The sequence below is a fragment of the Scomber scombrus genome, chromosome 5 (assembly GCF_963691925.1).
Source record: "Scomber scombrus chromosome 5, fScoSco1.1, whole genome shotgun sequence".
Taxonomy (NCBI): domain Eukaryota; kingdom Metazoa; phylum Chordata; class Actinopteri; order Scombriformes; family Scombridae; genus Scomber; species Scomber scombrus.
In genome coordinates, this window is record NC_084974.1 from 28,057,139 (window position 1) to 28,072,893 (window position 15,755).

A 15,755-nucleotide genomic window follows, 5' to 3' on the forward strand; every position below is an offset into this window, starting at 1 on the left:
TTATTTTGAAAATGAACATTTTACATAAAAAGCAACTTCTCATCTTATAAATTAATATGCAGAGGCAATTTCATGGTCTATGAAATAATCCTGGGACGTGATTATTTTTCTTTTTAGTGTGTTTTTAAATCCTATATATATATATATGTAGGCCTATATTTCTTTATAATCCTCAGAGCCCCTCCTCCACCCCCTCACCCCCCAATTCTTCTTTACTCTTCTTATATTTTCTAATATGGCACAGTTTGTGGAGCTACCAGAATGTAATTTTACTGTAAACCCATCCATGACTCTGTGACCTTGTATGTGACAAATAAAACCTTTGAACCTCTTTTAAACTACCCGATTGTATACAATATAAACCAGCTACAACATATATACAGTAAGCCCGCTTTAAGCCTATACACTGATGCATCACTAGCAATAATCCAATAATATAACATTGAGTGACAAATCCATTCTGCTGTATCTTTACTGCTTAATACTACCCCTACTTGGGTATCAGATTTTTTCTAATAATAGTGTATTACTCTGAGAGATTCCAGCTTTTATTGAAATAAAAGATCATAATACTTCTGTCATGACAGATGATCACAAAATATCTAAACGTTTCAGTTTCAGTACACCAACTAAATACCATATGAGCAGTTTAACCTAGTTATATCCTTGTCATTTAATTCAAAACTTGCACAAATATAGCCTGACTCATCAAATATTTCTTCCTCTTCTTCTTGTACTTCAGGCAGTTCAGACTTATTTAGAGCTGTACATCATTATAGATAAAACAGACATAAAATAAACTATTAGTAAGCCTGATAGAGGTGGATCTAGAGCTGATTTTTAACGTCTTCACTATTGTGGCGCCTGAAGTTTAAACTTCAGACGCCACAATGTGTTTTGAACCTGGAGCATGATATCATCAACAAGACACGACCACACTGGTGACACTGGTGGGTAGTAACTCAGTAATGCAGGTGAGAGTCTGAGCCTTTTATGGTCAGACAGTCATTGCCGCACAGCTATACACATACTTTTCAAGTACCAAATATTAAATTGGTGGTTAATATATGTACTATCCAATAGCACTTGAAGGCAGCATCTCATCCAAGCCAGGGACCAAGCCAAGCCCTCCACCTCGCCCTACTGGCTGTGTGGGTAACTTCAGGTTTCTCCCAGCTGCTGTGGTGAGCCGTTTCATTATTCCATAGATAGACCTTCTTCAGAATTTAGTGAGTAATGTTTCTGGAATGAGGAAAACCGATACAAAGGATCGGGCAAGACACAACAAATATTCAATGCTGAAATGTAGAAATCTTTTATTGAAGCCCACAATACATGCTGTCGTAGCTTAATACACTCTAATTCAATTTAAACAATCAAAGGAAAAAGGAGTCCAATGCCTCACATGGCCCAGTTTTCAACACCGAGATACTGTACCCACTAAAAGCACTCCTTCTTCCTAATGGGGACAGAAATGGAAGAGAGGATGAGAAAGGAATGCATTACGTCTGCTTGGCATGTGTAAACATCCACAAAGCCAATATGCCTTCAGTCTCAACACACACACACACACACACACACACACACACACACACACACACACACAAAACACAAACACACACCCCCACAAACACACCCCCACACATAGTTAAACATAGTTCAAGTCAAGGTACTTCCGTCTGCCAAGATACAGGACCAATAGACTCATGAACTCATTTGTCCCTGCTGCCATTGGCCTTTTAAATAACTCAACATGATTTTATATATCACACTTATATGTGTTATTGTTTGTCAGATGGTTATGTGGATACTGCTGGACGTACAACAAACTCCCCGTCAAGGATAATGAAGATATCATTGATGGTTGACTGCTCTGACCAACTGTTAGTCTGGTATTTCTGAGCCATGTGCCTCCTGTTAACCCTGCTGACTACTAAAGCTAAGACTGTCAAGTAAACCCCAATTTCTTCTGTTGCCGCTGAGTGTGCAGTTTTCCAAGATATTAACACCAGACCCTGTGAGGTCCCACATGCCGAGGTGTTTGTGTGACATATGCTGGCACAGACACAAAATGTTGGTCCGATTCCCAGAAAGTAGCCCCGTAAAGAATTAGAAACAGCTATGCAGTAATTTTAGGTTTCTCTTGGCCTCCTCCCCTTCACCGCAGCTTATTTCCACAGCTTGACGTCAGTCGGTCAACACCGTCCACAGCTGGCGGTCTGACAGAAGACCTGCAAAGTGGCCTATATCAGACTTGGAGGATACAGAATCGATATAATGAAGAGATTAAAGTGTTCAGAGGTGTTGTTAAAGGTGGGGGAAATGAAAAAGAGAAAGAGGGGCAATATGGAAGAAGAGCCGCAAGATTCTGTGGATGTTTTGGTGAACCGGGCTGAATTACACATCTCTCTCTAAGGCAGCTCTTGCATGTCTGAAGAGAGGCTATTATGTAAACAGACTGCACTTCTATACTACAGCTTACATCAGCGAGACCAGGACTTGTTGAGGCTCACAGTCCCGAGGCAGCGTCTGAAAGCCTCAGCCCCAACTGTTGTTGAATAGCACATGAATAAAGAGAATTATACAACTTCAGCCAAGGAAACAAAGTGTCAGTCTGGAGGCTGAGCTTGGCAGCATTTAGCAGGATGGGATTTACGAGACTGCACTTGGATTTACTCATCATTTTGCATAAATTTGTAGGATTTGGAAGGAAATCCAGCAAGTGTTGCTGTTACTCAAGTGCTCTAACTCTGACTCCATCTCCTGTTTGACAGGGCAGGAATGTGGCTGGAGGAGGGTAAAATCTACAAAGGGGAGTGAGACACAACACTAACAGGTTTGCCCCGGAGGCCAGTTGAGCAAAGAGCAGCAGTGAGATTGTAGAGAGAGGTTGAAATGTCCTGAAACATAGGCCCTAAACACCTCCTATAAGGCTCCATTACTAGGTACTATCCTTAAAGTGAAGGATATATATATATATAGATATATACTAAACTTCAGTTTAATATTTTCATACCAGAGCATTGTGCTACTTATGAAGGAAAGTTTAATCTGTGTGTAATAGTCAGACTTCTATAATGAACATTAAAAGGAAAAATATTGCATGTCAAATATTTGTATTCATGTTTCAAATCAGATGATGTTTTCAAAGTCCAGTAAAAGTATTTTGGATCTAAAGATAGACTGTGTTTAATTAAAAGGGCCAGTCAGTCAAATAAAAGCGTATCTCTGTGTGTTACTTTTATGATCCACTAGATGGCAACATAATCACAATATATTACACACATGTCTGTCAAACGTTTTTCACAGCAGTATACTGGAAAAAAACCTCTATCAATGTTGAGTTCCTGTATTTTCTGATGTTGTGCAATCAGTTTTTTCCCCCCTGATGCTTCTCTTTACAAATTCTCCCTCCAAAAGATTCACACCAGGCCCATAAAATAACATGATGATGTTATGTTAGAATATCAGCTGTATTTACATTTTAAAAAAAAACCGTATTTTTCGCAAAGAGGGTATTATTATCTTAAACCTAAACTAAATGCTATGACACATTAATTACAATTATTATGCTTTGATATTATAGGAAAATAAACATGATAGCATATTACATCTAAACATTAACTATAGGCATTATTATAAGCCAAGGCTGTAGCTAATTCTGGACACCTAGGTCAGGTCCTTTGTAATATTCCTACAGATTTCTGGAGTCACTTTACATCAAAAGGAGTTTACATTGTAGTATACAGTATATTATATATGTTAGATTTTTTAAAAACCTGATTGAGATTTTTGTCTAAATATCTTAAAATGTGACTTTCATACATAGGGAAATAAAAAAGATGTAATTAAAGGTATCAATAAAATTACTTTGTGACTTTGATACTACACGAAAATCATTTTAAATTACTTTTTTTCTTTTTTCTTCTTTAAAAAAAAAATGTAAATGGTTTTTGGATCATGATCCTGTTCCTCATGTTGATGGCAGAGAGACAACTAAATCCCACATAATTGACTTAAAATAATAATCCTTGTTGTAAGAAAACATCATTCTCATCATTCATCTCATTTCTTCCGAAAACATTATTAGTTAGTTAATTAATTAATTAGTGCAATTAATGTCATCTGAAATTGTAATTATGAGACAATGCACCTCTCAGAAATGGGGGAAAAAGAAAGAAAAAAAAGTGGCTAAATTTGGGGTTTGCGGTACCTCAGTTGATATGATTAAATGTAAAAGTCTATAAGAATAAATAAAAGTTGTGTTACAGACACCTTCTCTCTTCTCTTTCACTACAGCACTTGTTTTATAGTCTCCATGAAGCAGGTCATACACCTGATCCTTTTGTTTTGGCTGTCACTGAATGTGTCCTTGCAGTTACTGTCATTCACACTTAAAGAGAGATGAGTGAAGGCGGTGTTGGTGTTTACGGAGCTGATACCCTCTTCTCCTCCTCCTTCTCTTCCTCCACCTGGCCAAGCGGCTTTGACACCCGGGCCGCTGCTCTGCTAGAAAACAAACTGCGGCGGCGGCTCCGGTTACCGGGACGATCGATGCGCTGCAGGGTGTCTCGTTGCTCGGAGGCTCGAGTATCGATGCGTGGCCGATCGCTATCATAATCACACTTCCCCCCTCTTATCGCTTACCTACTGAATAAAACATCTGCCTTCCTGCTCATGGATCTCTAACATCGCGAAATCTGGAGGGAAAGAGACTTTTTTTGTCGTGTCTTTGAGATCAGTGGAGTAACATGAGAGAAGCGCATCATGACACTCAACACGTGGTCCCCAAAGTTGTTTTTATCTCAGGCATCTCCAAATAGACCCTCCCGCTGTTTGACAGCACTCTACCCCAGGATGCTGCAGATGAGAGTACTGAGACAAGTGATTTAATGCAAAAGAGTGACATTTTTCTTTTTTGGGTTATTGTAATGTTTCCAAATAAAAAAGTGTCAAGTGAAGATATTTGTTCTCCATGTTGCTAGAAATATCCTCAGTAACACTTTGGTGCTCACTGATCATAATGAGGTCAAATCATGCTATTATTCAAAGTTGTTCTGTATCAGAAGCCTAAACTATTGTTGTCTCTTTTATTCAGAACAGAAAAACACTTACAAAAAGCCGTCAGTAGGGGGCAGTATAACATCTTCTCAACATAGTGTCAAATTACTTTTTTCTACAACACTCCCACTTAATTTTACATTGGCATTTAAGCACATAAGCAATTTGCATAACTAAGATCAGTGCTCAACCTCACAAATAATGTCAAAATAATAAATCCTTCCAAACTTGCATACGTTTTTTTTCTTATTATTATTTTTTCTCTTATTCCCTGATACCTTGCGTACTGTTTTCATAACATATTGAACAATAGACAGTACAGTAAGCATATTACACAGATTTAAACAGGGTAAAGCCCGATCTCTCTCCTAAGGTACTCAAACCTTTGTCTTCTCAGTGGCTTGGTCAAGATATCTGCCTTCATATCAACTGTTGGACAATACTGTACTTGTATTTGCCCATTCTGCACACATTCGCAAATGTAATGGTAGCGAATGTCTATGTGTTTAGTTCTTGAATGATTGACTGGATTCTTTGCGATTGCGATGGCTCCTTGATTGTCCTCCAGGATCACTGTAGGCGAATCACTCATTCCAAGTTCGGTCAGTAATCGCTTCAGCCAGGTACCTTCTTTAGCTCCTTGGCTGAGTGCAATATACTCGACTTCTGCTGTTGACAGTGCAACTGTTGCCTGTTTCTTGCTGAACCAACTCACTGCTCCTCCAGTAAAGAAAAACATATTTCCAGTTGTTGAGCGACAGTCATCCTGATCTCCGGCCCAATCAGCATCTGAGAAACCAATCAAAGTTCCTGACTCGGACTGCTCATACTTGAGGGCACAACACTCACTGCTTGTGCTATGTCTGGTCGTGTGGCCATTGCTGCATACAACAAACTACCTACCATGGACTGATAAGTATTTGGGTTCACAGGTTTACTGACCCCATCATCTTGTCTTAACTTTACATTTGCATCAGCAGGGGTTGCAATGGGATTAGCACTGTTCATTCCATACTTCTGGAGAATGGTTTCAATGTAATGCTTCTGATGCAGAAAGACACACTTCTTTGCTCTGTCTTGAATAACAGAGATGCCCAGGATGTAGGACAGTTCCCCCATGTCCTTCATCTTGTAGCGCCTTTTGAGAGCTTGTTTCAGGTCATCCAAGCTTTCTGTTGATTCTTTGATCAAAATCAGATCATCAACATACACAGCTAGAATCTCTAGCTCCTGTCGAGATCTCACAAACACACATGGGTCTGATGTGCTCTGTTTAAAGCCAATGTCTTTCATGAACTCTGTGAAAGCCTTGCTCCAACAGCGAGGAGACTGTCAGCCCATATATTGACTTCTTCAGTTTGCAAACAAGATGTTCCTGTCCTGGTTTGATGTATCCCTCTGGTTGCTCCATGTAGATTTCTTCCTCCAGGTGTCCATTTAGGAATGCAGTTACTACATCCATCTGGTGTACATGTAGATTATTCTGGACAGCAAAAGACAGTAATGTACGAATCGAGCTGAATCGTACAACAGGTGAAAAAGTTTCATCATAGTCTGCACCATACATCTGTGAGAAGCCTTTAGCAACGAGTCTACACTTGTGTCTCTCCACTCGTCCGTCACTGTGATACTTGACTTTGAACACCCACCTCGATCCTATTGCCTTGCGATCCTTTGGTAAATCCACTAAGTCCCACGTCTCATTTTCTAGCAGTGACTCATATTCCAAGTCAGCCGCTTCCTGCCATTCCTTTGCATTAGGACTCATTAATGCCTCTTTTAGTGTGCTTGGCTCTGTAACACAACACACATTGGCAATATGATCGGTTACTTTTCACAGCAAACTCATCATATCCATATCTCTTTGGAGGCTTCCTGATTCTGCTGCTTTCTCTAGCAGATTCACTGACAGTGGCCTCATCAGATGGACATGTGCATAAGCAACACAGCCAAATACTCTCATGTGACTCATGTCCGGCTTTTTGCCACTCCATCTCTGGTAGGGTGTCGCTTTTGTTCAGAACAGATGTGGGCAACCTGTTCTGTATATATGCTGCAGTTGCTAGAGCCTCTGCCCAGTACATTTTTGGCAACTTAGCATGAGACAGCATACTTTTGGCTGCTTCAATCAGTGTTCTGTTTTTCCTTTCAGCAACACCATTTTGCTGAGGTGTGTGAGGTACATTCATCTCATGGTGGATACCTTGAGCTTTCAAGTATTCTTGACATTCACTGGAAGTGTATTCCCCACCATTATCTGTTCTCAGCCTTGTGACTTTCTGTCCACACTCATTGGAGAATGTTTTTTCAAATTCCTTGAATTTGTTAAGAACCTCGCTTTTTTGTTCCTTTTCTTGTAGCAGCTCCCACTGAGAAAAGATTTCCGGATAACTTGGGGACATACAGCAAATCATACATTGTGACATTTTTTACATCACTGACTTTGAATGTCATTCTGAGGTTGATGTTGCCAAGTCCTAGTGCATCCACCACCCTGCCGTCACCAAGTTTTACAGACTGTGGTTCTGAAAACTGTTGGCAGTCTTGAAGACATTCTTTATAGCAAGTCATGTGCTTTGATGCTCCAGAGTCAATCAACCACTGAGCCTGTTGTGACATCTCATTCTGATTAGTCTCTTTAACTACAAAAGCACTCTCAGATGACTCTTCAGTATCTTCACACATCATGCTTTTGGCCTTGTGGATTTTCTTTTTCTTTTTTCCTCTTGGACAGTCACGCTTTATATGACCTTCTTGTCCACATTAGTAACATCTCCATGAGCTGGATCTGTCAGCTCCGACTGCCTTAGAATTAGGCTGCATATCTCAACGAACTTGCGTTGACATGGCTGATGCACCACCCGATGCAGCTCCATTATCATCTGCTTGCACTCTCTTTTATTCTTCATTTATTAATGCTTGCTGAACAAACTGCAGTGTCAAATTGTCCATCTTTGTTTCTAATGCAGTGACAATTGTAGCATAGCTTGATGGCAAACTACCCAGGAGAGTTACAATCTGGTCTTCCTCTTCAATTATAGCACCTATTGCTCAGTTCCTTCATTCGTTTTAAACGTTCAGTTAAACTTTCTCCTTCCTTCATTTCTGAAGTATTTTTTTCTTTAGGAACAGTTTATTTGCAAGAGTGTCTCTCTCAAAATGTCCTGGGGTCTGACAGCTTGTTATCAGGTACAGTTGGGGTGCACCAACCGTTTTCTTTCCGTCGTGAAACTCAACTTGTGCAGCAGTATTAGCTCCTGCTGCTAGCACATCCGTTTCCATTACCATACCCCACAGTCCTTTTGCCTTCAGCAAGTGCTTCATCTGAAATTTCCATGTTGCCCAGTTCTCTGGTCCGCTCAGTTTGTCAATAAATAGCTTATCTTTATCTTCCATTGTGAATCCCACAACACTGTTTATATCACAACATGGCTTTTCAGCGACGCTCTGGGCCCATAACCTATTGTTGTCTCACGTGTTTTTTTATTCAGAACAGAAAAACACTTACAAAAAGCCGTCAGTAGGGGGCAGTATAACATATTCTCAACACTCAAATTACTTTTTTCTACAATATAAACATGGTATGGCAGAGTTTATCTGGGGGTCCATTGATGCCACCACATGAGAATCAAAACTCAGGTGGAGAATACTCTCTACTTAGTCTTTGCTGCTTTTAAAACCAGTCTGTGATTTAGGGGTGATAATTGTATAGAAGTGATAAGTGGAAAGCATCAAAGGCAGACTGAAGATGAATCAGGGCCTGAAAAGGACACTTAAGTATAGATTAGGAAGTTATTAATGTACAATTTAAACAGCAATTGACCTGTGGTGACCAATTTCTGATAAAGAAAGAGGACTTGGCTGAACACCATTATCAAAAAACAATTAAATGTGGCTTCATTTAAACCTATAGACTGGAGTTTATGAAGTAGGATTTTATGATCAATGATATCAAATGCTTTTGAGAGGTCAGTGAAGAGAGCAGCATAAAAAAAAAGACAATGTTATAAATGGTTGAAACTGCAGCTGTTATTGCGCTGTGACCCAGGTGGAAATCAGACTGCCGTGGCTGTAATAAGTTTAGTGAATAATTCAATAAAGGCGCGTAATTGTAATTTAACATTAAGCCAAGGAGATCTGTAGCCAGAAAGATGACTTCTCATAAACAGTCTGAATCTGGATTTAAGTCTAGCACAGGGTGTCCAGTCTTACTGCACCACAGTATGGAGTGACAGATCTTCAGCTGCAGCAAAGCTCAGCACAAAATCCAATATTCCATATCACGGATTATGAAAAGGGTGGCCCTATTCTTTGTTACATCTGGACTAGGGTTGAGGCTAGAGCAAAGCGGGTTAAACTGAGGTCAAGATTTGGGTAAAAAAACAAAACAAAAAACAGAAAAAACTCACAATACAAACAAACAAACCAAAAAAAAAACCCACTGACTGATTCCACATAGTAAACTCCCTTTAATAGAAAGATCTGCATAAATCTGTTGAGCGTTTACACAGATTTGTTTTTTTTTTATAATGCAAAACTTCAGTCATAATCAAGAGTCATCTGTGATGGCAATCTGTCAGAAAACATGTTCACATATTAATCTGATTTAAATCTCTACTGTAATCATTATAAATGACTGTGGCTAAAAATAATAAAAGGGTTTTTTATCCAGCCAAAAGATGTATCTTTCCTGGTTTTACTTGGCTGGCTGAATGTGAGAAATGACTTCATATTATTCAATTAGTATGAAAAATCAAGTCATCTTTTTTCTTAAAAGAAGTGCATTCTATGTGGCTATTTCACACTTTACAGTACATTTTGGTTGTAATGCTTGTCTTTGTAATTATATACAGTGTTTTGTATTTTTAAATATGTTTAGGTTATTTGATTTCTGAAACCTTTTTCACCTTTCATATTTATGAGTTTACTTGCAATGTTGGCTCTATCAATCTTTTACTCACGTTAGTTTATTTCGTCATCTAAATGTTTAGCTTATTGATCCTCATGAGTTATTTTTGTTGTAAATCTTTGAAAGATTCTTTAGTAACATGCATGAAAAAGTAATTGTACAATAAAGATAAAATCACTTCAACACTTTAATCAGAGAGATGGTAATGCTTACTGCGCCCTGAGCAGCTGCTGTGTTCCCTGCTGCCTTGAGCCACCTATCTGCAAAAACCTGTCAGTTTTGCAGCCCTCGCAACATGATCTCTGTCAAACTTTTGGTTGAAGTTGAGATTTGCCTGAAGCAGGAGTAAGAAAGGTAACATTAGATTAGTCAGAAAAGTCATGAAAGTTCACTGCATGCATGCTGAGTGCATCAGCAGACTTCGCCTGAGAGCTGTAAATCAAACATGACTTCCTGCCCACACACAGGTGCTGGCCTCAGGTACGCTGGGATTAACAGAGTAGTTTTGGACACAAAAATGCCTTTCAGGTAATTACGTATTTTTATGAGGCCAATAGATAGAACCAACTGATTCAAAGTTTGTAAAATATACAGACAAGATTTTTATTGACTCACACAACTAAAATGCAGTACACTTCATTTGAAAACTGAACGTGAGAGCACCAAAGAGCGGAGCCTAGGAGCTAACCGTTGGGGATAAGTAAGGTGAGACTTGCTGTTAAGCTATTAAGACAATTAACAAAGTGGTCAGGAGGGGCCAAGCAGCAGAGAGGAACAGCCCGAAATGGAAAGAGATCAGGGTGTGAAGTGACAGTCAGCACATCTGGTCTCATTAATAATGCAGAGAGCCTTTAAACGGCAGTTTGTCGCATATTGAGCGATGCTGACTGAAATCAAGCCCGACACCCAAGATGTTGTCAGGGGAGAGTGAAAGGGTGACAGCGGGAGGAGGACAAGGAGGAGGAGGAAGAGGGACTCGGGTTGGCAAGGATACCAAAGAAAAAGAGAAATGTTTCACCAAGGCTTTCTCTGAGTCATCTGATGTATTGTGCATTAGATGAGTGACTAAATTAAAACAAATAAACATTAATATGTTTGAGGAATAGAGGTGAATAACAGGTGTTATATAATGTGAAAACAGTTATGATAGAAAACTAATTAAAACAGATTTATCCAAACTAATGTTGGACATTTGAAACTAATATGATGAAATACAAATTCAACAGAAACATTAAGACACACACAGTTGAATTTATTCAGTACTTTTATTATTAAAAATGAAAAATACAGAAAATTTCTGTAGACAAAAACCATCAAACCTATCCGGGTCTCCACAAAGTACAGAGATCATTTAGACACTGTATCTTAGCCAATAGTGACTGAAGCGATCCAACAACAAAATAAACAAAACAAAGAGGTTTCCATTATTGACAGTCCACTGCTAGCTTTAAAACTTTCAACAAAAAGAAAAAGAAAAAAGGCTTTCAGACAGTTGTGTGAGCAGTTCATTTTCCAGTGATCAGAGGATTTCGCAGCACGACGATGACGGAGTCTCCCCTGAGGAACATTTTAGAAATGTAGCGGTCCTTATTCACCGGCTTAGACTTCTTCTTTCCCTTCCCGCTCTTGGGAACTTCTGTCCACATCTCCTTCACATTCTCCAACACCATGTTGCAGTGCCTGAAATGACAGCATTACCATAGTACAACATTACTGATTCTGAGAACAAAAATCCCTGAAAGGATAAGTATATATTTATCTGGGATAGAATAAAAAATAAAGAGAGATAGTATTGTTATGTAACAACTGATTAGAAATGTGCAATCAGGACAAATATCACATTCTTCCTGTGATACTGCACAAATATTGATGAGGATGTTTAATTTGTTAATAAGGACACACAGGTGCTTTTCCCTTTACTTTGATCCCTGTAGGATTTTTATAGGGTACGAAAATAATTATCCAACTTTTACAGAATAAAGTTATTATTTACATTCATTGATTGTCAAGCTGATGTAGAAAGAAAATGCATCTAATATATTTTACAATGCTGTGAAAAATGTAACTATCCTTTTTTAAATATCTGATTTTCAGAAGTATGTGCTCATATTCAGCTCCTAAAAATACACTGTTTTTAGACATCTACATATTTAAGTGTCGTTATAATATCATAGGTCAAATTCACTGATCCACTGATGTATTGTAACATTGTCAAAAAGACCATTAAGGTTTCCACATCAGCAAAAATACAACCTTCATGCAGTTATTGGATACAGACATGTTATAATCTAATTTTTGGGACTGAAGTCTGGACTGAGAGCAGTACCTGTCAAAAGCCTTGACCCTTCCGAGCAGCTTCTTGTTGTTGCGACAATTGATGAGGACCTGTGTATTGTTCTTGACTGACTGGGTGAGGACAGACAGAGGGCCAGTGTTGAATTCCTCCTCTTCACGTTTCTGGAGTTCCTCTGGGGTCATCTCTGACTTGGGCTTCGTTAACAGACTCCTGAAAATGACACAAAACAATGCTAATTTAAAATTTTGCAAATAACACCAGCAGACTGGGAATATTGTTAGTTAACTGGATGTATATAAAAACAAATCAGTTGTAATAAATGTAAACATAACACACTATTGCTTCAGCCTACATATTTTCTGTATGCAAAAACAACTTTACGTTATGTTGTTGGGTTGTATTGTTTTCTAATGTGCTGTTTTGTTTTTGTTTGTAATTATCCTTATTGATAAAGGAATTATTTACTTAAATTGTTGACTATTCCTTCCGCAGCACACAATATTACACAATGATGATAGTACTGTATTTACTACCAAAGGATTCAAGCCTCTGTCAGCTTCTGATTCAGGGTTAAGGGAAAAGTTAACATAAAAATGTAAAGGGACACATAAATATTTACATTTAGCAGCTGATTATCTGTTTTTTTCCCACCTCTTACACTTATGAAAGACAGTTAGAAAAACCATAGAAAAACTTAACACTGTTTTCACTTTCACATTTGTGAAAACTTCACATTGCCTTTGAGACCTGAAAAAAGGCTTCACTGATATTTCTCCATACAGACCACATTTGACCAGACCCAGATCAAGCACAGCTGTATTTATACCTATCAAAGCTGGACTAGATTAATAATGAGACTCATTAAAATAGTGTCAGATCTGTGAAACTTTTAATCTATTTGTGATAAATGAAAAAGGGTGATTTCACCACTTTTTTGCCAGCCAGACCACATTAGAAAGGTTAGAACATTTTCCTTGAGGTTATGTTGTACATGTATTTCAAAAGGTACATTTCTACCTTTGTTTTAAGTAAAAGAGGAAGATGTAACTAATAAAAAGGAGAAGCATGGACTTGTGCTGTTAATTTCTTGCCACATGAAAACTGAAATCGCCCTTTTTTCATTTTTCACAACCATAACAAAGGTTTAACAAATTTGAACTGTTTTAGTAGTCTGTAAGTCTCCTTGTTAATCTAGTTACGTTAGACCTGGTCTAATGTGGTTTGGATTGATATATGTCAGTGATATCACCCTTTTTTCTGTTTCCATGAGCAAAATAAAGATTTCACAAATCTACAAGTGGATTTAAACAGCATTAAGGCTTTTGCTACGATATCTAACACTTTTCCCCAGAAGTGCAAGGGGTGAAAACAATCATTATTAGTCTCTCTATCAGCCATTGATTCACTATATAAAGCTTGACGACCATCTACACTTTATGAGGCCAAGACGGGGACCTAAAATACCAAAGCTTAAAATGAGAATAAATATATATCCTCAATAACACAACAGTAAGCACCACTAAAAAGTGAACTTCAGACACTTTGGTCCTTACTGTTAGCTTGTAACTCACTAGTTTCTATCCGGTGTGTTGCATTACTCAGTCGTCACTTTTCAAACTTTTCAGTACAAATCTTTACTTCTAACTTTATATTGTAACATACATTATAACGTAGTTACAACGTAGCCGAAACTAGAATAATAGAGAGTGAAGGGACATACAAAGGCTTTCTCAGCTCAAGCTAACCTTAGCATTAGCCGAAATGCTAACGAGGTTAGCACTGAGGCTAAAATGCTATTTTGGTGGGACTTAAAGTTCAGGTTCTGAGGCTGAAAAATGACCAGTCTGCCGAGGACAGATGGGCCTCAAAGGATACTTACATGGTTGGTGATTAATAAAAGCAGTTTTCTTAGTCGGTCTCCACAGAGTGTCTTCGTATCTGCAACGAGTATTCAGACTAGCGTGGATCCAGCTACTTCCGGTTCAACAAACAGGCGCCTCAAACTCAAAGCAACTACGTCCGGGTTATTACTGTTCACCAAAATATATCAAACATTTTCTTTCTATTTATTACAATCATATCTCCTTTTAGGTTTAAAAGCCACATACATGGGTACCTAGGCTACCAGTGGTGGAGAGTAAAATACTGTATTATTTATTTACTGAACAATGATTGTACGCTTCTTTATACTTTTACTCTGCTTCATATTATAGGCAAGCACTCTAGTTTGAACTCCCCCAATATTAGTTCCTTCTGTTTGTTTAAAAAAAAAATCCTAATTAAATTTAAATTTAATCCAAATTGCAGTTCAGACAGGAAACAATATTTCAATATGTATTTGTTTTTTTTTAACTGAAAACCGAATTTATTTTGGGCAGATATGTAAAAACATTATAAACAAAACATGGGTACTTATGTAGATAGATATTTGATTTGATGACCAAATATACGAAAAAGGAAGAAGAAAAAAAAGCTAAAAAGACTTTCAATATTTTAAACAAAGTACATTTTATTTGAACTTTGAGAGGACTTAAAATAAATGGACTTTGTGCTCCTCTGCGTTGTACAAAGTTCTGTTTTTGTATGACAGTTATTGTTGTCTCGTTGTTGTAAATAAATAAAGTTTTGGAAAAACAATCAAACAAAATAACACCAAAATTATTCCAATACATGATTTTACAGTGTTAATCTATATCCAACAGTCCAGTCTATAAACTAGACCTAGTAACAAATATCTCCAATAACCTGTTAAAATGCTAATTACACATTTATGGATCAGCTGGAATAACCATATTTTAGGTGATACTTCTCTGTGAGTATATGTTGATACTTTAACCCTTACATACTGTGCATATTCTGACTCATAATTAGTCTCTACACCAATTCACATTCATAAATTCCTCATCAGTCATTAATGAATGTTTGATTAATCCTTCTGTTTGATTGCAAGGCATTCACAATCACTATTTAATGTCCAGGTGAACATTTTATAGAATGATGAATACAACATGTTTGAATGCTGATTTTGGATTAAGAAAATAAAAATACATTTACACCTATACATTTGCATCTATAAAAATGTGTAACAGCTGCATTAAAAAAAAGCCATTTCCACTTTTGTTCACATTAGGAAAAGTCCAGAAAAAAGATTTACTGTGTGATTTCAAGTGCTTTAATGTAAAAAAAAACCCAAAACAGTACATTTAGCTGATAATTTGTCTATTATTCTTTTCAATGCAGGACTTTAACCTGTAATAAAGTGTTTTATCCTCTGCAGAATTCAGCTATAGGTCAAATAACGAATGATGTTATTGAAGTAAATTTTTTAATTCTATATCAATATTATTATTATTACAACAACATTTCTTGAGGGTGTGTTATTCATACCTTACAATAACCACTTCTGTTGAAGTAATTTTCACAGGAAAAAAGAGATGGCAGGAGGAGCAGCCAGACCGATACCGCAGACCTAAACAGATACGTCTTTGT

At 37.7% G+C, this 15,755-nt stretch overlaps 1 protein-coding gene across 1 annotated transcript; it reads right to left on the reverse strand.

The window, feature by feature from the left end:
- Nucleotides 1-11,216: 11,216 nt before the first annotated feature.
- On the reverse strand, nucleotides 11,217-14,257 carry snrpd2 (small nuclear ribonucleoprotein D2 polypeptide). The gene is made up of 3 exons (XM_062419123.1): nucleotides 14,146-14,257; nucleotides 12,297-12,476; nucleotides 11,217-11,650 (listed from the first exon to the last, which is right to left on the reverse strand). Coding segments are annotated over exons 1-3 (357 nt in total). The 5' UTR covers nucleotides 14,148-14,257; the 3' UTR covers nucleotides 11,217-11,475.
- Nucleotides 14,258-15,755: the final 1,498 nt, after the last annotated feature.